The sequence below is a fragment of the Dermacentor silvarum genome, chromosome 6, assembly GCF_013339745.2.
Source record: "Dermacentor silvarum isolate Dsil-2018 chromosome 6, BIME_Dsil_1.4, whole genome shotgun sequence".
In the NCBI taxonomy this organism is placed as follows: domain Eukaryota; kingdom Metazoa; phylum Arthropoda; class Arachnida; order Ixodida; family Ixodidae; genus Dermacentor; species Dermacentor silvarum.
In genome coordinates, this window is record NC_051159.1 from 6,280,529 (window position 1) to 6,301,751 (window position 21,223).

Here is a 21,223-nt window from a genome sequence, read left to right on the forward strand (position 1 = left end):
ATAGAAAGAAAACGCGCGTCGGGAAACGAACGCCTTGTGCACCGCAGCGCACTTAGCTACGTACGAGAAAGAAAGAGAGCGCGCGTCGGGAACGATAGAAAGAAAACGCGCGTCGGGAACGAAACGCCCTTGTGCACCATGCAGCGCACTAGCTCGTACGAGAAAGAAAGAGAGCGCGCGTCGGGAACGATAGAAAGGACAAAGCGCCGTCGGGAACGAACGCCCTTGTGCACCGCAGCGCACTTAGCTACGTACGAGAAAGAAAGAGAGCGCGCGTCGGGAACGATAGAAAGAAACGCGCGTCGGGAACGAACGCCCTTGTGCACCGCAGCGCACTTAGCTACGTACGAGAAAGATAGAGAGCTGCGCGTCGGGAACGATAGAAAGAAAACGCGCGTCGGGAACGAACGCCCTTGTGCACCGCAGCGCACTTAGCTACGTACGAGAAAGAAAGAGAGCGCGGTCGGGAACGATAGAAAGAAAACGCGCGTCGGGAACGAACGCCCTTGTGCACCGCAGCGCACTTAGCTACGTACGAGAAAGAAAGAGAGCGCGCGTCGGGAACGATAGAAAGAAAACGCGCGTCGGGAACGAACGCCCTTGTGCACCGCAGCGCACTTAGCTACGTACGAGAAAGAAGAGAGCGCGCGTCGGGAACGATAGAAAGAAAACGCGCGTCGGGAACGAACGCCCTTGTGCACCGCAGCGCACTTAGCTACGTACGAGAAAGAAAGAGAGCGCGCGTCGGGAACGATAGAAAGAACGCGCGTCGGGAACGAACGCCCTTGTGCACCGCAGCGCACTTAGCTACGTACGAGAAAGAAAGAGAGCGCGCGTCGGGAACGAACGCCCTTGTGCACCGCAGCGCACTTAGCTACGTACGAGAAAGAAAGAGAGCGCGCGTCGGGAACGATAGAAAGAGAACGCGCGTCGGGAACGAACGCCCTTGTGCACCGCAGCGCACTTAGCTACGTACGAGAAAGAAAGAGAGCGCGCGTCGGGAACGATAGAAAGAGAACGCGCGTCGGGAACGAACGCCCTTGTGCACCGCAGCGCACTTAGCTACGTACGAGAAAAGAAAGAGAGCGCGCGTCGGGAACGATAGAAAGAGAACGCGCGTCGGGAACGAACGCCCTTGTGCACCGCAGCGCACTTAGCTACGTACGAGAAAGAAAGAGAGCGCGCGTCGGGAACGATAGAAAGAAACGCTGTCCCACCGCTAGCCGCACTTAGCTACGTACGAGATAAGAAAGAGAGCGCGCGTCGGGAACGATAGAAAGAAAACGCGCGTCGGGAACGAACGCCCTTGTGCACCGCAGCGCACTTAGCTACGTACGAGAAAGAAAGAGAGCGCGCGTCGGGAACGATAGAAAGAAAACGCGCGTCGGGAACGAACGCCCTTGTGCACCGCAGCGCACTTAGCTACGTACGAGAAAGAAAGAGAGCGCGCGTCGGGAACGATAGAAAGAAAACGCGCGTCGGGAACGAACGCCCTTGTGCACCGCAGCGCACTTAGCTACGTACGAGGAAAGAAAGAGAGCGCGCGTCGGGAACGATAGAAAGAAAACGCGCGTCGGGAACGAACGCCCTTGTGCACCGCAGCGCACTTAGCTACGTACGAGAAAGAAAGAGAGCGCGCGTCGGGAACGATAGAAAGAAAACGCGCGTCGGGAACGAACGCCCTTGTGCACCGCAGCGCCCCTAGCTACGGACGAGAAAGAAAGAGAGCGCGCGTCGGGAACGAGAGAAAGAGAACACGCGTCGGGAACGAACGCCCTTGTGCACCGCAGCGCCCCTAGCTACGGACGAGAAAGAAAGAGAGCGCGCGTCGGGAACGATAGAAAGAAAACGCGCGTCGGGAACGAACGCCCTTGTGCACCGCAGCGCCCCTAGCTACGGACGAGAAAGAAAGAGAGCGCGCGTCGGGACCGATAGAAAGAAACGCGCGTCGGGAACGAACGCCCTTGTGCACCGCAGCGCCCCTAGCTACGGACGAGAAAGAAAGAGAGCGCGCGTCGGGAACGATAGAAAGAAAACGCGCGTCGGGAACGAACGCCCTTGTGCACCGCAGCGCCCCTAGCTACGGACCAGAAAGAAAGAGAGCGCGCGTCGGGAACGAGAGAAAGAGAACACGCGTCGGGCGTCGGGAACGAACGCCCTTGTGCACCGCAGCGCACCTAGCTACGGAAGAGAGAGAAAAACGCCGGAAGCGTTCTCCGGAAGCCGGAAGCTGGATTGCGGAACCGGAAGCGGAACCGGAAGTGGAAACTGAAGCGGAAGTCGGCTTTCGGTTGTACTATACATATACATATATATGTATATATGCGTATACATACATATACATACATAGCCGTCTCCATGCCAACCAGAGCTACGGACTTACTCCATCTAGTGAACACTTCATAAAACTACAGGTGGCTACATACGGAGGAAGGACAGACCCACGCCCTAAGGAGCTTCGCCCCTGAAAAAAGCGAGGACTAGTTACAGGTTTCTAATTAGAGTAAGCGCCTTTTATCTTACCCATGGCCCTGCTGAAGCTTTTAAAATATCTCATAGGATGCGCCTTCATGTGTTTTCGTATCCTTTATCTAGATACATAGATTAGAATTACTTCGTGAGCTAAAAAAATCAAGGGCACCGAACACGACACAGCAGATTGGGGCAATGAAATTTCAGGGACACCTTTTGAATATGCCATCAATCATGTAGCGTCTCCAACCCCCCCCCCCCCCCTCATATAGCTTATTAAACATAATATTCATCTGGTGCCTATGGAAATAATGTTGATTACCTGGAATGACCATCTGCAAGACGCGCTGTTTGTGTTGACAGTGCAAATTAAGAAATTCGTGCATTGTGATAAAATGTCCTGAATTGGCGATCGCACGTTTTCAGGCCGATCGGACGAAAAACACTGTCCTTGGCTATTCCGGTTTAATAGAGCGCTTCAGAAATAATTTATTCTTGTTACGGGCGCACAATATGTCACAAAATACTGGTTTAGCATCTTGTAAGTAGCTCGCAAGGTGTAACTGGTGTAACTGTAATAGGACGAAGTCATTCATTTACAGAAGCGTACGCATACGGTCTTGTTGATTCATGACTTGAGCGAAAACCGCGCGAAATAGCAGCACGTGACAAAAAGAGCGCTTCAGCTCTGTTATCTCTCCTTTTCTCACGTCCTGTATTTTTCGCGCTGTTTCCGCTCAAGTCATTGATTTACTCATGACGTAATGCCATTTGCTGTTATACCGAGATTAGATCTTCGTCTCACGAATGTACCTTCGCTGCTGCTTGTACCGTCGTACCTGACGATATAAAGCACGTAAGGCGATTCTTTTATTACTCAACTTGAATGCAGATATGATCAGGGGTGAAGCTTGGTTATGCTGCATATAGCTTCTTTTTTCAAAGGTTTCCGTTGCAGGGGCATTGTTTCTGCTAGATCTAGTTCATAATGCATATGTGCCATTGATCAGCTTGTGCAGATGGTCATTTGATTACTGTGTTTTTTTTCTCCCTGTCTTTTGCAGAACTCACCTGGGGAGCTTACGGTAAGGGTTGGTTCTGTGTAACTTTCTGGTGTTTTAAGGAGTAACACAACGAGAGAAGTAGGTGGTAACGTGTTCATAGCACAAAAATACTAAGGAAATAAGGAACAGGCAGAGAGTGGAACTTCCTTAGTATGCGTCTGTTGTGAACACCATCGAAACCAACTGTTACCAACTCGCCCAAGCTTGCCTCGAATGGAATTCAGTCATTAGTAACTTCAGTTAATGAATAACAGCTCCTTCAATTGATTTTAGTACAGCTAGCTAATTCTTCAGCGCATTAAAACGTTAGCAATTATTGCTTGCTCAATTTTTATTAAAATTATAAATGTTCGGGGTAAGAAATCGCTGGGTGGGCATCTGGACATAGTAGTTACAATAAAAGTGTTTATGACTAATCTTTGTACCAGTAGAAAAACTAGATCCCGCTTCATTTGTGTTGTCAATGATGGCAATAGTTCAGAATTCACCAATTCTAATTAAAAATAGACTCCATCCTCCCAGTTCTATACTGGCTTACATGTCATTTTGCATCCACCTCAGTTAAAATTTTGCGAGTAATGTAAACGCCTTAAAAGTTCAAGAAAATATTTTCTGCCCATTAAATACATCGAAGATGGCTCTTAATAAATAATACTGAAGGAGTTCGATTTGTTGAGAGTTCTCGCTCTTTTCAGTCTACGTGAAGTACCTTTGTGAAATATTTATGCGAAACAAAAAAGGTCCGAAAAAACGAGATAGTGAAAAGAGACATAAGCAGTGCTTCGTTGAATGCTTATGAGCGGTTGTTTACAAGATCCCGGTCATGCGGCCCTGTTTCATTAGCCAGACAGGCCGCTGTATTATTGATCGTCTACGGGAGCGAGCGCACTCGCTTGAGGACTCATTTGCCAGTAATTTGGCAGAACACGGTAAAAAAATGCTTGTCAGCAAATTCTACAAAGCTACACATTTCTTGAACGCGAGAGAAAGCGACATTCATTCCCGTGTGATTAGCGAATCTTTTCATACATACCAACGCGGTCATTCTTGTGTCAGCGTGTCTTCGGTATGTCTCAATTGTAGTGACATACGCAATTTATTAAATGCGTGATAACATGCCGAAAACAGTGGCCGGAGAAGAAATTGGTATTTTCATGATCTCTGCGGATTATCGTGCTTATACAGGTTTTCTTTAGCTGCACCAAAAAAAAATATTGCCTGTGTGAGCACAATTGTAATCCTTGATCTAAATTACTCGATGATGCGGCTTCGACGAGAAATTAAAAGTTAAATAATTAACAGAATTTCCCTAACTACTATTTTTTATAATTATTGTTAGGGACATATTTAAATCTACGAATTAGGACCGCCGAGTTCGCAGGGCTCATTCACTTTGAACAAAACGCCAATGCATTTCGTTGGACAATTTGGAAATGAATACCTTATAACTGCTGCAGTCCTGAGAAATTTTTCTAAGTGGAATCACCTTGCGAACTCACCCGCTATAATTCGTAAATTGAAATAGGTGCCGTAAAGTAATTATTTAAGAAGTTTATTAGAATAATTATGTTATTATTTAATGAAGCATTTCGATTTCTCGTAGAACGCATGGCCGCCTCATTGAGTAATTTAGATCAAGAATTTGAATTCTGCTATCTGCCACACACAATTTTTTTAGTTTTTGTACCAGCAAAACAAAAAGATTACTCCATCTTCCGCTAAAGGGAACTATGTGTGGATGCGAAGCAGCGGGGCGATGGTTTCGCAGCAGCGGCCCGAGCGCTCATCGCGGCGCTGCACAGGAGAGAGATTGAGGCGCGTGTGCTCCGTCATTTTCATACCGCGGAACTACCGTGGTGCCCCCAGCGGAGTATGCAGCTGTCGCACCACCTGTCGTGCGCGCCGCTTCGGATTCCTAGAGGAGAGAGAGGGGGAGGGGACGCGCGTGCGCTGGGGGGTGTGGCACGCGGGTGGCGCTCCGTACAGTAGAGGATTCCTAGAGGAGAGAAAGGGGGGAGCGTAGAAGAGGAGAGAGAGGGGGAGGGGACGTGCATGCGCTGTGAGGGTGTGGGACGCCGCGGGACGCAGGAGGGACGGACAAAGCCCCCGCCATAAGCTGCTTCGCATGTAAAAAACACCGGGTTTATTGAATTGATACGCAACAAACATTTATTGTTTGCCAGATCATGTCTGTCGTCTTCACTCCGTTCTGTTGTTTTCGCTGATCGATTTCCTTCTAAATACGCTGAAGAACTTTTGCTGTTAAAGGAAGCTGCTAAAAGCCTTGCGAAGGCTTTGAAACTTATCCGCTTATGACGAGGCCTATTGAAGGGAGGCACATTGTGCAACCACTGAAGAACGTCCTAACTACGCAGTGCCTAAGGCAGAGGGGAATAGTTATCACTTCTCAACATTTTAGTAGCCATGCCTGCTACGGGAGCCGTAAAGGAAGGTCGCGTAATAAATTTGGCAACTAGGGGAGTAGGTTAAAAGATTTGATGTATGCTGTACATTGGAATCCTTTCTTATAAAAAGTTATCAGAGAAGCTACAGAAATTCAGAGAATTGTCTCTTAATGCATAGAATTCGTTGGTACGTCTGTTACTTAGCTTTTCATTTTATTTCTCTGCTGCCAAATTTCAAGTTGGTGTACCCGCAAAATTTTAAGTTGGCCCTCCCCCAAATTAAAGTGACACACCTCTATATCTCTCCCAAATTTAGGTTGACCCACTCGCAAATTCAAGTTGGCCCATCCCCAAATTTATGTAGCCTCACCCCAATTCCATGTTGGCCCACCCCCAAATTTTGGTCAGCCCACCAAAATTTCAAGGTGCCCCACCCCTAAATTTAGGTTGGACCAACACCATATTACCCCCAAATTTAGGTTGGCCAACCGTAAATATTAACTAGGCCCACCCGAAAATTTAGATTGGCCCACTCCCAAATTTAGGTTCGCCCATCCCCATGTAAACCCAAAATTAGGTTGACCCAATCCCAATTTCCCTAATTGCCCCCCCCCCAATATTTGAAATTGGCTCACCCCAAATTTACATTCGCATATCCGAAATTTCAAGTATCCCAAATTTTAGGTAAGCCCGCCCACAAATTTAGATTGGTCCCTTCCGAATTTAGGTTGTGTCACCCCAAATTTTAATTTGGCCCACATAAAATTCACTTTACCCACCCCTATATCACCTTCAAGTTTAGGTTGCCCCACCCCCATATAACCAGCAAATTTAGCTTGGCCCAACCTCATATCATGCTTAAGTTTAGGTTGGGCCACCCCAAATTTGCAGTTTGTCTACCCCTCAAATTTAGGTTGGCCTACCCAAATATTAAGTTGGCCCAGCACGATATCACCCGCAAAATTTGGTTGGGCTACCCTTATAACTCCCTCAAATTTAGGTCCAGTTCTGTCCCTTGTCACGAAAGTCGCACACGAAGTTCAGTGCTAAGCAAAATGGTCAGTACCGCTGTAGTAGGCAGGACATGAAGAGTATTTTTGTTTACTGTTCGGAAGCAAAATTTCTTTTATCACCCCTAAATTTAGGTTGAGCCACTCCCAAACTCAAGTTAGCCCACCCCAACGCCTTGTATTTTCTGTGAAACATTATGTATTCCTATGAGGAAATGTGTCACGCCTTTGGCGTTACAGGCACGATTCTTTTACTAGAATTGATGGGGTACTCGCTACACATTAAAAGAGTCTACAAGTGTCTATTCATTGTTCTGCCTCGCCAACAAACACACCTAAGCAGAAAAAATTTGCTCATTCGCATACAACAGAAACAGGACCGAAGGAAAAGATGAGCCATGTCATACTTTTGCATTCACAAGTTTCCAATATTTTCAAATGATAGGTAACGAGGTGCCAGAACATTTAAAGGTGTCTAAAGTGAAGCAGTCAAACAACTGAATATTTTAAACGATAATTTGTTTTATTTTTTTTTGCATCTTGGATCAATAATTAGCATCTAGATATTTCTCTCACTACTTTTCCCTCATTTCTCAATCTATTGCAGGTTTTTCTAGAGCATCTACCATGTCCATCCTGTCGCTATTTTGCATCGTCATGAGCTTAAGCATCTATAGTATTTGCATCCCGGATTAGAAGAAGGTGAGTTGTTTGAGTTAAAATTTTTTTTTCGCTCTTTCAAACACCTCTAAAGGGGTATGGACATCCCTAAGTGCAACAGCCATCTTCCTTTATCGGTGGACCGACTCGCGGATGGGCCCGCGCTATTCCGAATTCCGTCAAAACCGGGAGTGAACACGCTACCCCAGCGGGAAAAAAAACTGATTATCCCAATGCCTTTCATTGCACATGGTGCACTGGGAGCTCTAGGCAGTGTGTTTCAGTGCCTTGGAGCACAGTGTATTGTAATGGCAGTACTGGGAGCTCATTGGGGCGCTGTGCGGATGCTGGTTCCAATCATTCTGGGAGCTGGTCACATTAGAATTCATAGTGACGTGCCTCGGTACATACTATTTTACCTATGAAAACGCCGGACCGTGCTGGAGCACTGGAAAGTTTGTTGGCAGCACTCAGCTTCGGTGCTTCCCGCTTCTTACATGGCCCGGTGAAAAAGTAAATATGACCTTATTTGAATCACTCATGATTGTAACTACACTCTAACAGTCATTCAATTTTTCATGATTAATCAATTCTGTCCCTTGTGCCGAACTTCGCACACGAAGTACAGCGCTAAGCAGAATGGTCGGTACGGCTGTAGTAGGCGGGACACCAAGAGTATTTTTGTTTACAGTTCGGAAGCAAAATTTCTTTTATATAGAGGTGAACAATAGCTCAGGGAGTCGCCGCGAATCCCGTATCCATCAAATGCATCGCTTTTTTTCTCTATTTTCCTGTTCACTTCGATAGACTTTTTTCATTCTGGGTAGCACATTCTATACAGATAAACTAGCTTCAATTTGCCTCTCGTGCACACAACGATACTCAGATATGTGTTCCGCTGCATACAAGAGGCAAGAAGGCTAATAGAAAGTGGCTGTTGCGTGGCAAGAGAAGTAAACTATACTCGTGCACAACTTTCTGTGGCAATGAAGGGAAAGCTACGGAGACAAAGCACTCACAAGTGAGAGCGCTTCTGAAAAGAGTCCCGTGTTTAAATTCACGTTAGTTTAGGCTGGGAAAGAGAACATAATCACCCCATTAGCAACAGTTTAATAGCACAAAACACACCACTGAGTATTGATGACCCTATCTTGAAAGCGGTCTGCAAAGGCCACACAGTTGCACCAAGGGCGTGTCGCTTCGTGTGCGCCGTGTTCTTGCCGCTTAGTTCGCGTTGAAGTGATGGGCAGCATGAAGGGCAATTCGCTCGTTGCTGCTGCCGCTCGTTCTCACGCCATCGTATTGACAGCCGCGGTCATCGAGTGAGATGTGTTCATGTTTGTCTGTGTGTGGGCGACACCATGCTTGTTAGTTTATGTACTAAGCCAATGTTTACAAGTTTATACGGCCGGTAAGCTACTGTCCTTACTTCGTGTACCTGTCCAATAATTTGCTATTGCAATCGAGTGAAACTACGTCATTCTTTTGTTGCAGTGTATGCGGTTTAGTGTATTCATAATTGGCACATTGAAAATAGTAGAAAATAATTTAAAAGCTCATTTTCGGCCCCAGCCAGTGCCCCATGCGTTTCGCGTCCCTGCGTCCAGTGTCCCAGTGGTAAGGCACTGATAAATCAACTTACCTCACATTTTCCCGCTTATTGGTTCCTGTAATGTGACAGTAATTCTAGCTAATGATACTCAACGCTTTCTTGAAAGAGACAAGAGTGGCAAAATGGGCTTGTTGGTTTATCATGAAGGCAGTATTTCAGCACTTAGTATGGATGCGGACAAAGAAGGAGACGTAGGAACACACAGGCGCTACACTTCTTTGTTGTGAGTAGCGCCTGTGTGTTCGTACGTCTCCTTCTTTGTCCTCGTCCTTACTAAGCGCTGAAATACTGCCTTCTTGAAAGAGACCCATACCATCATCTAAATTCCTGAAATCGTGTTACACTGTGGTGGTTGCTAACGTGATTCTTTATTTGAATCCAAACAAATCATACAGCTGCGAGAGCATTACTATTTTACCATTTAAAGCTTTGGCAGCATTTTTTGCGTCCAATTAGCCTATATGTGCAGCCTCATTATTTTGGAAAATACTTGTCAAACACTGAAAGTTCCATGTGTTATTCCATTCTAAAAAATTGGCCTTTCAATTGTCTAAACCGTATCGCCAATTATTGCTCCTTCCGAGATTTTAAGTTAGCTGAGCACGTCAATAACAGAACACTATCGGCTTTATTTTCTAAGTTGTATCCCTCGGGAACAGTGAAGATATAAAAGAAAAAATTGACCGAAGTTGCGCGCATATGTGCTACAGATAAATCATGAATGCCTTGTATCAATCAAGGAATAAACGCTCGAGTGTTTTGAGAGGTCAAAAAACGACGTTTTACACAAACCTGAAATATTGTTCGGTAAATTTTAAAAAAAATCTGGTATCGTGGATGATGAGTTGTTAAACGCGGACTAACTCATCGATATCAATTTACAAAAGTAAACGAATGTTGTGCCAACTCGGGAGTTGTTAGCCATGGTTTGCTGCAAATATTTATCATGGCGTCGTTTGTCTTTAGCTCATACGTCAATTATTTCATTTACATACCATCCACACAGCGCGTTAGCTTCCACGGGGATGAATCCAACATTTTTTTCTGGAGTTAAACTAGCTGTACACTAGACGTTCACGGTGGTGCTTTGCGAAAGGTAACACGCGAGCGCGTGGCCTGTGCTCTGCGCCGCCTGCATGTGACAGCGAGTAGCAGCAAGAGGAAGCCTGTCCGCATTTGGCGTCATCTATTGGCTGCCAGAATAACCAGACACGGCTGACAGGCAATGGTGTCTAGCATAATAATGATTGGCAATGGGAAACGCTATAATGGTTTCGCATTTCCACACGTAAGCAGTCTTAAATGTCTGCCGAATTCTTCATAACAGAGAGTAACATTTCTGCAATCACACACTATAAAAGCACGCAATAACTGCGCACTACCTATTGCTTTGACAGATATGAATATTTTACCCCATAAATAATTGGGTGCATGACACTTCTATTTTAGTTTCTATTAGGATTCGTATGCTTGTTTTGACTGAAATTTGCGCTCATCATCAGGAATTGAACTGTGACAAAAGGTAAACAAATACGTAAAATGACATTGTTGGTACTATGAGCAACGTGTCATTGGAATGTCATAAGTGTTCCGTGGAAATATGGTCATATAGCCTGCAGGATAAAAAATTATTTTATTACACTTTAAGAGATTTCATGTCAAAGACACAGCATACACGCACATAAAAGTATTAGCAAAGGTAGCTGTGCCACGATCAATTCGTTGAGAATCATAAGAAGTTCGAATGTGCAGTGCATTACACCAGGGTCTTTCTCAAGATGAGTCTTTCTCAAGATTTCTCAAGCGCTGCTTTCGCTGCATCATTGAGCGAGCCTGAAGCGAGCGTTCTCATCAAGCCGCGATCTGCCTGTGTTCATGCTCGCCCTACATTTAGACGTAAACAGTCAATTATTGTAAGTCTGCTGAGGGCGCGATATTTGCGCTCTCCGGTGCCCCAGTTTCTTTTTGCAGGGTGATTTTGGGCAGAATTTATTAGGCTGCAAAAATTTCTGGAACCTCTTACGATCACCATGGAGGACAGGCATTAGGACCAATCGTCTGACGATATTGCTTAAAATGTCAACTGATATCAGTTTCATACTTACTCATGTAATGCTTAGCTCGAGTCACTTTAATATGCACGCCTCCGTAGCAAAAGAAACCCCCGACGAAGTCGCTTATACCCTCGCCTCCTGCATATGTACATGTTTTCTAAACACTTCTAAACACTGTACAGAAACAATGGAATTATGGAAGGGCAGGCTGAGAAGCCTCGCCTTTCAAGCTTTGCTGTCTCGAAATTCAACCCTTGCTTAGCACTGTATATGTTTCCATGTTTTACTCATAAATCATTCATTTTTCGTTTCAGGAAAGTAAAAACCAAGATCACGGTAGAAGGAAGTTCAGGGCAAGTTATATTAATAGAGAAATACGATTAAAGAACAAGAAAAATAAGCAGATAAAGCTGGACTCTCGGACCATGATTGCGCTTCCCTTGTTCATCGCGAGAACAGGCTTATGGAGGCCTAAGTGGGGTACTATGGTTAAAGGCCGTGTCGTAGGCGAGGCAGGCGCATAGGTGGCTGATGAGAGCATGCAGCAAGCACATTCCACTGATTTACTGGCGAGAGCGAATGGCTCGAGGAGCCCAAGCATACCCCAGAAACATGCCTAAGTGTAGCTGAAGGGAGAGGATGGCGCCACTAGAGAGCTTTCTCTCCGGTAGACAATAGAAAAGTCAAAAGCCCATGTCTGCCGCTTCAGACCTCGGCGGGGTACCTATCTAACGAGTTTTTAACAGATTATCTTAGCGAGGCGATTGAAGTAGAGGCAGAAGTATAAGCTGTCTTCTCAGCTTGGTACAGGATCGGAAAAGGGTCGTCTTATTAGGGAGCAAAGGTCAGTCTAATGTCTTCGACCCACGCCGACGGACGGAGGCGTGGGTCGACATGTTGAATTTCTCGCTTAACAAGATGTCTTAAATATAAGCTTCGTTGTAGTCGATAAACAGCGCCCCGAGTTGATTCAACACGCTCTTGAGCGTTGGGGGGTGCTGAAAGCAATGGGGCGTAAAATTTACGCAACAACCCCAGAGCCGTGCCGTAAAGAATTTCTGCTGCGGTGTACGTTAGGTCTTCCTGAACCCTTTCAAGGTCACCTACGTATTGGTGCGGCTCCCGTTTCTGTCCAGCCATGTTCCTTTTGACATTTATTTTTCCAGGTATGAATGGGAGGACCATACCAGGAGAGCATTTATATACTTGTCATTTTTTTTATTTCTACACAACCACGAATAATCCTTGTGTTCGTTTTATAATATCTGACAGCAAAAAAAAAAAAAAAAAGAAAAGAAAACCGTGGGCAGCTTTTACTAGTGGTGCAAGGCTGGAGTAAACAGCGGAGCTGGTGATTGACCTAGCTTCTTCCAGGTTTTCTTAGTCTTGGCTAAGTTTTGCTAGGAAATGGTAAGTGATGCTAGGCACGGTAAGCTGAATGGGCTCGCCGCCGACGCGCAGATTAGCGCTTTCCGCGCTTCAAGATGAGCGGCTTCTTCCGGTGTCTGGATCTTTGGTCGTCCAATGTCAAGTGTACATGTACTCGCCAGAGAGTCAACGAGAGTTCTGCCGCCGTCATGGCGGCTCCGAACTTTATCTCCCCGGTGACGTCACGGCCAAGCTGCGCCTCCACACTTGCCGGGGCGTGGCTGGTCGAAACCTGCCGATCCGCCGCCAGAGGTGCTTGCTGCAGTCACGGGGACCGCGTGCGTTCGGCGAGAACGCGGGGGAAGGGGGAAACGCGGACGGCGTCGGCAGCAGCTCTGCGCTTTGCCTCGTTGGTGCTGCTAAAATTTTCTCTCTCTCTCTCTCTCTCTCTCTCTTTCTCATTTTCTCTTTGCCTCTCCCGAGCATAGCGCGCGTAGAGCGCATGCTCTGCTTCCCTCTCCTTAACGCCCCATGTCAAGGCAACATGTGCACGGCACGGAGACGAGGCGTAGCACACGCCGCTCCGCGAGGTGGCTGCTAGCGAACCCAGGTGACTCATCGCTCAGCGAGGTTTTTTCCGACGCGTTACGGACTTACGGCCGGCTTAAACAGCTCCGCTCTTGAAAACCCGACGCTGCGGGTGCGTCACTGACGAAAAAAACAGACATTGGGAAGTTAGGACGTTGGGAAGTTAGTTGACCGCGTAGGCATAGACACCATGGAGGATGGTAGCAGCCTTGAGCAGACGATGCGGTCGCTCAAGTCGATAGGTGATAGGGCGTCCTGGGAATCTGGGGGACGCCAAGAAAGCGTGTCAGCCCAATAAACTGGCCTAATTCGAATTGGCGTCTACGGTGAGAAGTGAGAACCCTTGGGCAGCCAGAACGGGAAATTCAGCCGCTGACGAATGTGGACCCCAAAGATATCACGTCCGGGTCACTACTCTATAGGGGCTATGTCAGGTCCTATAACTAAATGAAGTGTCGATAGGTGAGGCAGACGCAGAGGCGACCGACTAGACCTGTCATCAGAGGCAATTGATTTATTCGCGATAGCGCGCGGCTCGAAGAAACCGAGCAGGGCGCAGAAGCGGAATCAATTGAACCTGATGGTCAAGGAAGACGACGGCGCTACTACAGGCTTTTGATATTGAGAGGTGGTTGAGCGATTGAATCAATAATCGTTTCCCTACAGACCGCCTTTAAACTCTACAACTAGCAACTGCATATTTTGCGGAGCGGCGCGCGCCGTATCATGAAAGCGATCTGCACATGCGATGACTTTCGTGTCGGTCGATTCGCAGTCGGTCTGGCGCGGCTTGCCTTGCTGCTCCGTCCTTCTCGCACGGCGCTCGGCAACTCGATCACGAGACGAACCCGGTACCTCCTTAGCGCGCACACAACCCGTAGCAGCTGCCAGAGGTGGTCAAGCCGGCGCGCTTCGCCTACCCTCCTCCTCTGCTGAGCTTCGCCTCTTTTCTCCTTCCCTGCTTTGCTCAACGCCGTCTAGACTTTGCTCTAGGTGCTCTCTAATTCTATTGGCCTACTCCGCCACAATCTCATAGGCTTCAGAAAATCACTATCCACACAAGACGTCATGCTACTCATCAGGAGCGCCGTCATAGACAACCAATCCAGGGATGTAAAAGGCATCCTGGCGCTCGACCTAACCAAGGCCTCAGGCACGAACACATCCTCAACGAAATCTGCACTTAAGATCTCGGAGTAAATTTCCACAATTTTCTAAGATCATTTTTGGATAACCGAAGGGCCACCATAAACGTCGGACAAATCAGAAGCAGTAAGCACATGGTAGGTAACATCGGCACCCCGCAAGGGTCAGTGCTTTCGCCGCTTATTTTCAACGTCGCAATGCACGATCTCGCAAACAAACTCTCGAATGTCCCGGGCGTAGGCCACGCGATATACGCGGACGACATCACCATTTGGTCCATGAGCGGCCCGCTAGCCACTCCGGAGCAGAACCTACAGCAAGCACTGGACCCCACGGAAGCTTTCCTTACAAACACGGGACTGACCCTCTCCCCCAGCAAATCAGAGCTCCACCTGAGAAACCTAGGCCCCAGGCAGATACAGCCCCTTAGCTCCCTTCCCGTTCACCTACACACCAGGGACAGAGGAAACATCCCCAGGTGTAGCACAATTAAGGTCCTGGGCATGGTCATTGGGGCTTACAGCAATGACAACGCGGAAGCACTAAAACGCATCACAAAGAGCACCCTCAACTTCACCAGGGCCATATTACGGGTCGCCAGCTCAAGGGACGGACTGAAAGAGGACAACTTCATGAAAGCATTTCACGCCTTCCTCATCAGCCACGTAACCTACGCCGCCCGGTTCCTCAACTGGAAGAAGACGGAGCTGAACAAAATCGACACACTAATCAAAACAGGATTGAAAAAGGTCCTAAGCCTCCCTAGAAACACTAGCACGGAACGACTCCTCCAATTGGGGCTACACAACACGGCAACAGAACTCTTTGAAGCACAGCGAAACGCCCAAATTTGTCGGCGCTGACTCACAAGGGCAGGAATCGAAATATTACTAGACGCAGTCATACAGCCCCTCTTCATGCCACCAGAGAAGTCGCAACTATGCGCAAATGCCAAGAGGTCAATAACCGTTGCTCCAATCCCAAGAAACATGCACCCGACCGACAACGAAGGCCGGAGAAAAGCGAGAGCGAATGCAATCCTTGACAACATCAAACGTAACGAAACGCAAGTCCTCCTCGTTGACGCGGCCAGATATTGGAATCGAGGCGCCTATGCGGTCTCTGTGGTGGACCCCCATGGCTCACTCGTTAACGCAGCCACGGTAGTTACCAACTTCACTCACGAAGCAGAAGAAATGGCCATCGCGGTGGCCCTTCGAAGCTGCAAAGAATTCTCCGTCATTTACTCGGAGTCAAGAACAGCCATTAGAACCTTCTCGGCGGCCCTCGTCTCTAGGAAAGCAGCTACGGTTGTCAACAAAATCTTCTTCCAAGAAACGGGAGGAGACAACCTCACGTCCCCACACATCGCATGGTTCCCGGCCCACATGGGCAACATTTCCGGACCTCCTGACTGTAATCCGAACGAGCGGGCACACCAACTGGCGCGAGAACTCACATTCCGCGTCTGCGGTCCGCCCCCTCGCTTCAACCCAACCTGGAGGGATCTAGACAACAAATACCCGCTCGTATCATACCACGAAATTACTTCAAATCATAGGTTAGCACGAAGAATTTTTCCTCCTCCCCACCAAAACTTCAAAAAAGCACAGGCCGTCACTTACAGACAGTTGCAGACTAGGACATACATCACACCAAGAACACTAAGCAGGATCAACCCTGACCTTGCTGCTGAATGCCCACACTGCGGCCACGAATACAACTTCGAACACATGCTCTGGCTGTGTCCTGACAATGCGGGCACGGACTTGCCTGACCAGTCCTCCTGGGACTCAGTGCCCAGAAGCGCAGAGCTCATCGCTCAGCTCAAGGCGGTCCAGAGGGCTCGGGCCGTCGCCGAAGGACTCTGTCTACCGGCCCCGACCTCGGTGGAGCCACCGGATTGATTGCGGGGCCTCAGGCCCCGCTTTAATGCTTTCTCCTCAGGACCTCCATAAAGTTCGTACTCACTCACTCGCTCTAGGTGGCTTTGGTTTGGCGCGCGCTTAGCGCGCTCCTACGTACTTTCTCCGGCGCGCGGTTCTCTTCTCCACCTCCAGGCGCCTTGCTCGTCCGCTTCGTTCGCGGCTTCACACTACCCCTTGACGGCCCTCGGTGCGCCTAGCAAATATTAACACTTGCGCGTAAAAAAAGGGGAAAAAATTAACGAGGCACTAGCGAAGAGTGCTGACATCAGCGTGTTCTCGTGATTCACTGACCTGATAGCTACTCCGGAAAAATCTGCAGAACTTATAAATCAGCAATACGTGACTGCCAGACATTATCAATTTTGCCATTGCATAATCTTTCCGCTAATTGAATTCCCCGATAATCTATATGCCCAGCCAACGACAATAAGTGTTACGACTTTAAGCAATGATTCGCATGGGTGAATCATTGGGCGAGCTTTTGTGGAGTCATGAAGTTGAATAATCTGCTTTTGCGGTATTACAGCTGTAAATAGTGTTTAGTATTCCAACCGAGCGGCCTGCTGGGGTTTATTTGTGATCGTACAGTTATTCCCACTTCATCTGAGAAACAATTTGTTTTTCTTTTTAGCAATTTACTTTTGCACAATCTTCCAATTGTGCGCAGTTCTGGCTTTTGTGCGCTCGCTACATGTTCCTTTCCGTTTGTGTTCGTGACGTACGAATTTCATGCTTGTTGTCTCCTGGCACTGCTTGTTTTTGTTTTCTATTCTCTACAGGCAGCATTGTTGACACGGACCTGTCAGCGCTTATTTTCCGGAGACGTGGCACGAGATGGAGCACAGCGCACGAAGGCATCACTGATGTTACAAGGATCTGCGGGCTTCGTAGTTAACAATATTGTTAGTAGCAAGCTGTGGTGGTTGGTAATACATTGTGAAATGAGGAGTGGAATCAACTGCCAAAAATGATAAACAATCGTTTTGTCTAAATCGGAAATTTCGATGACTAAGTGCCAACGCTGCAAGTGACTTGTCTTGCCACGTTCCTCAGTCGACATCATCGTCCACTAGAGGTTCCTTCCGTGTGTATTTTGCCACTTTTACATAGCTGAAAGAAGCTCTACGCAGTGAAGCTGCAGTGCTCCATTAAATGTTCATATTAGGACTTTGGAGACATACCGACACATTTTATTTACTTTTTGATTACCCTAACTCATCCCGGACTGCATTGTTGAACACCCTGTATATGAAGTGACGGACTTGCACAGTAAATCAAATGGAAGCATCCCTTAGAAATACGCTTGTTTTGGTGCCTATATCCCAACTCTTTTTTTTTTCATGTGTACAGAAGCCTAATATATGAAGAATTTATTTTGCCTTTGGCACCGGAATCATTCAAGAGAACAAAACGACTCTGCAAATCCTCCGTTCGGTGATTTACCAATGATCTAAGTACAGAGAAACCTCGAAATCAGTAATAATACTACTTGGCCCGGTAAGATTGTATGCTTGCACAATTGTGCGCTTGAAGACCGGAACACCACCCTCATCGCAATAAAGTATTACGAATGAAAGAGATCTCTGGTGGATTTTTATGAATACAGGAATTATCATGAAGCATGATTATATTAACGTGGTAAATAGTGAAAAGCATGCTAGAAACTGTGTTCGATTTGTTTTCGAAGTGCTGATATTCTACTTCACGGCTGTCAAATGAAAACACTGCATGTAAATATAGTTAGCCAAGGATCAAACCTTAAAGTATGCAGCAGAGACATAGTGTTATGCGAATGTGCTTTTCCCATCAATAGACTCAATGAATATTGCCGCTCTACTTGATGCCGTCAACTCCGACAGCGCTCATTCCACAGCTTAGAGCCACGATTTGTGTTAAAGCAAAGTTTCTTGAGGAATACTTCCGAAATTCCCCGTCCGTGGCTGTAGTACTGCGGACGACCTTACAACTTGAGTCACTAGGTAGTCTATTGCCGAATGCGGAGAGCATCGGGTGGCTGAGCTGAAGGAACCCGGTGCGAAACAAACCGCGGTACCAACATGTGTCACTGAGTATGCAAAAAAATAGTTGCTTCCTTTTTCAGTGGAATTGGTCATGGTATAATCCGGACCAGGTGAGGTGAATTTCACCGAATTGGTCAGGAGACGAAGGCAGGCATCATGATGAATAAGAAAAGACATTTATTTACACGTGTGGTACAAGGTCGCGACTGGTTAGTCCTGGGTGGTTCTGCCTAAGTTGGGGGCCAGGATGGCCTTAAGTAACGTCCTGCGTCTATCCGACGCAATCAGCGGACATGTTCATTGCCCAAGGAAGCGGGGCAGTCTCAACAGAACAGGTCGTCTATTTCGTGGTTTCGTTCATTGTTGTCGTAGTGCCTTAGTGTTCGCGCAGTATTTTGTCCTCTTATCAAGTTACGTCAACAGACTCCTCCTCTTCGTGGCGTGCTGGTGCCCATGTCAGTTAAGGACGTGGCAGGGTCCATAGGCGTGACGTTTTCTCGTTAAGGGCGGTTACCTTTGGAACGTTTCCCAGACTTGCGAGGCCGAATTCCAGGCCGATCACAACAATCATAACTCGAAAGTGTATGCTAAGTAGTGGCAGTTTCGTTGCACATTCACAAATACAAGTCCATAAATGTGCAAAGTCCTTCGTTAATTGCAATATCGCTCGAAGGACTAAGCAATGACAGCGATAACAAACACGCTGGTGTGTGCAGCTGTGCAGTGTAAACAGCAGCCTGGAAGCTACGCTCCACTCGAGCGTAGCTTTGATCAATCACGAATACGAGAAACGCTTGAAGATTTTTGCATCGGCAAAAGGCATTGCTACAAATTTACGTCGCAGGCCTGATATGTAAATCCAACGCGATTGTGAATGCATATTTGGCGGAAAAGTGTCGTTAGAGCCCCTGCTGTATCGCGGGCGAGCACCCATGCACATATTCATGGTGAGCAGACTGGCAAAAATGGTGATCATGATTTATTGGCGTCCCCTTTGAAACGGGGCCGGGAGAAATAAGTCACCCGGCCTGTCTAATTTACTCAGGTATGTTATACATGCTGTTTATTTTAGCATTTTTAATACATCTCTTTACTCTTATTTCTATTCCTCAAAACTTCTCTATCGACCTTGTACTGCTACCTATGCTTGAAGTCGGTCGTATCGATCTCTTCTCTGCCTTTTTCCAACAATACTCTAAACGTCGCTTGCGTATATCTCGACTGCTGACCGGTTGATGCTTCTGTCTGTATCAGAACGGGCTATCTCGCATGTGCGCCGATAGCGTTTGCCACTTCTTTCCACCTCTTGCCACCTTCGAACACGAGACACCGCCCACTTTAAATCCAAGCGCTTCTGGAAGGTGTACAGGTGCACCCACTGGTAGAGGGAATACGGGAGCCCGGGGCAGTTTAATGTCCTTATATAGGAAAAGTACCGCCATCCTTTGATCAACGCCGCTTCTCTCTCTCCTGTATTTCCGATTGGACAATGATAGCGCGCGCTTTCATTCTTTTTATATTTTGCGTTTTTTTCCGCCTCAGAGTCATGTTGAAAGTCACTCTGGGCAGCCGCCGTCGCCAGTGGCGGCCGCGGCGCGTGCCTGGCCTAAAACCTTCAACGAGGACTTTCTAGGGGCGCCACCGCCGATTTGATTTCGCAGGCGAAAAGTAAAGAAAAAAAATTACACCATCTTCCCGTAGGGGAAACCTGAGTAGTATGCGAAGCAGCCATGGGGTCGACTCAAGGTAGTTTTATCAGCTGTATAAACTTGGACATGCAGCAGCACCAGCAACGCGCACAAATGTTGTCGACGCCGTCGGCGTTTTGCCCGCGTTCGCACCGAACGCGCGCGGCGTTGGTGAGTGTTGCCGGTGCCTCTGGGGCGCCTACCGTCGCGCCTTTAACCTAAGCTGCATCGCATTATCGCGCGCGGAGCCACAGGTGTTGCCATTCGTTGCGCAATCCGGAGAGGAGAGGAGCGTCGGAGAGGAGTGGAGGAATGCCGAGAGGAGAGGAGATGAGATAAGGAGAGGGGAGGAGGATGCGCATGTGCAGTAGGGGCGTGGACGCCGCAAGGCGGAGGGAGGGAGGGAGTGACATAGACCCGACCATAAGATGCTTCGCATCTAAAAGACAAGTGCTTTAGGAGAGGAGACGGCGGAGGAAGGAGTAGAAGGCGGTACTTTTACTATAAAGGGCTGACAGGGCAGGCGCAATCAAAACGATAGGCGGAGCGGCCAGTGCGTCGTCAGCTACGGTTCCCGCCTCAAGGGCGAGACACACGATGCGATTTTGCGTGCGATTCGTCGTACGACGCGCCGCATCGGCCGCCGCACTCAACAAGTTTTCAACATATTCTCCTGCAGGCGGCGGCGGACCGCCGCCGCCGCATGCGACCAACCTGCTGGATATAGTCGTACGACTGTGCGATCGGTCGGGCGGCCGCGGCCAATGACAGCGCCGCTAGCGTTTACGTCATGGTGACGTCGTAAAGCCGCGGGGCGGCGCCGGCGAGCAAGCGCTCCGATCGTCCCGGTGCTGTTTTTTTTTTTTTTTTCTCCCTGGTCGAGGCGCTGGCCTCTTTGCCGCTGACGGCGTCACAAAAATCGGGTACACTTTGTTTCTGACACGAAATAACCTATAGAATGAAGTGAACTCAAAGTTGTGTATGTTATAAAACGTTGCGCTAAGTAGTAAATCTTTAACGTGGTATCGATTCGGAAGCGGTCAGCGCAGATGCCGCAACAGTCATCTATGCCAAGCGGCTCGCCTGACTGGCATGTTTTCTCATCGCTACCAACGGCGTCGGGAAAACTAATTGTATTGCCACTTATGAGCGACATAAATGTTCAGACGTTGATTGTGTTGACGAATATGGGCGCTTTATAACGAGC

The 21,223-nt window shown here is 47.8% G+C and overlaps 1 protein-coding gene across 4 annotated transcripts in view; it reads left to right on the plus strand.

Annotated features, from left to right (window-relative positions):
* The window catches only part of LOC119456239 (uncharacterized), a 148,918-nt gene extending 131,037 nt beyond the window's left edge, over nucleotides 1-17,881 (plus strand). For 2 of the 4 annotated variants that reach the window (XM_049668670.1, XM_049668671.1), the window contains exon 5: nucleotides 17,087-17,881. In XM_049668670.1, the coding sequence (XP_049524627.1) occupies nucleotides 17,087-17,202 (116 nt within the window). In that variant the 3' untranslated portion in view covers nucleotides 17,203-17,881. Of the gene's footprint in view, nucleotides 1-3,536; nucleotides 3,558-7,558; nucleotides 7,651-17,086 lie in introns of those variants that run through there. The other 2 variants (XR_007467438.1, XR_007467437.1) reach the window with 2 other exon arrangements.
* The last annotated feature ends 3,342 nt before the right edge of the window (nucleotides 17,882-21,223 follow it).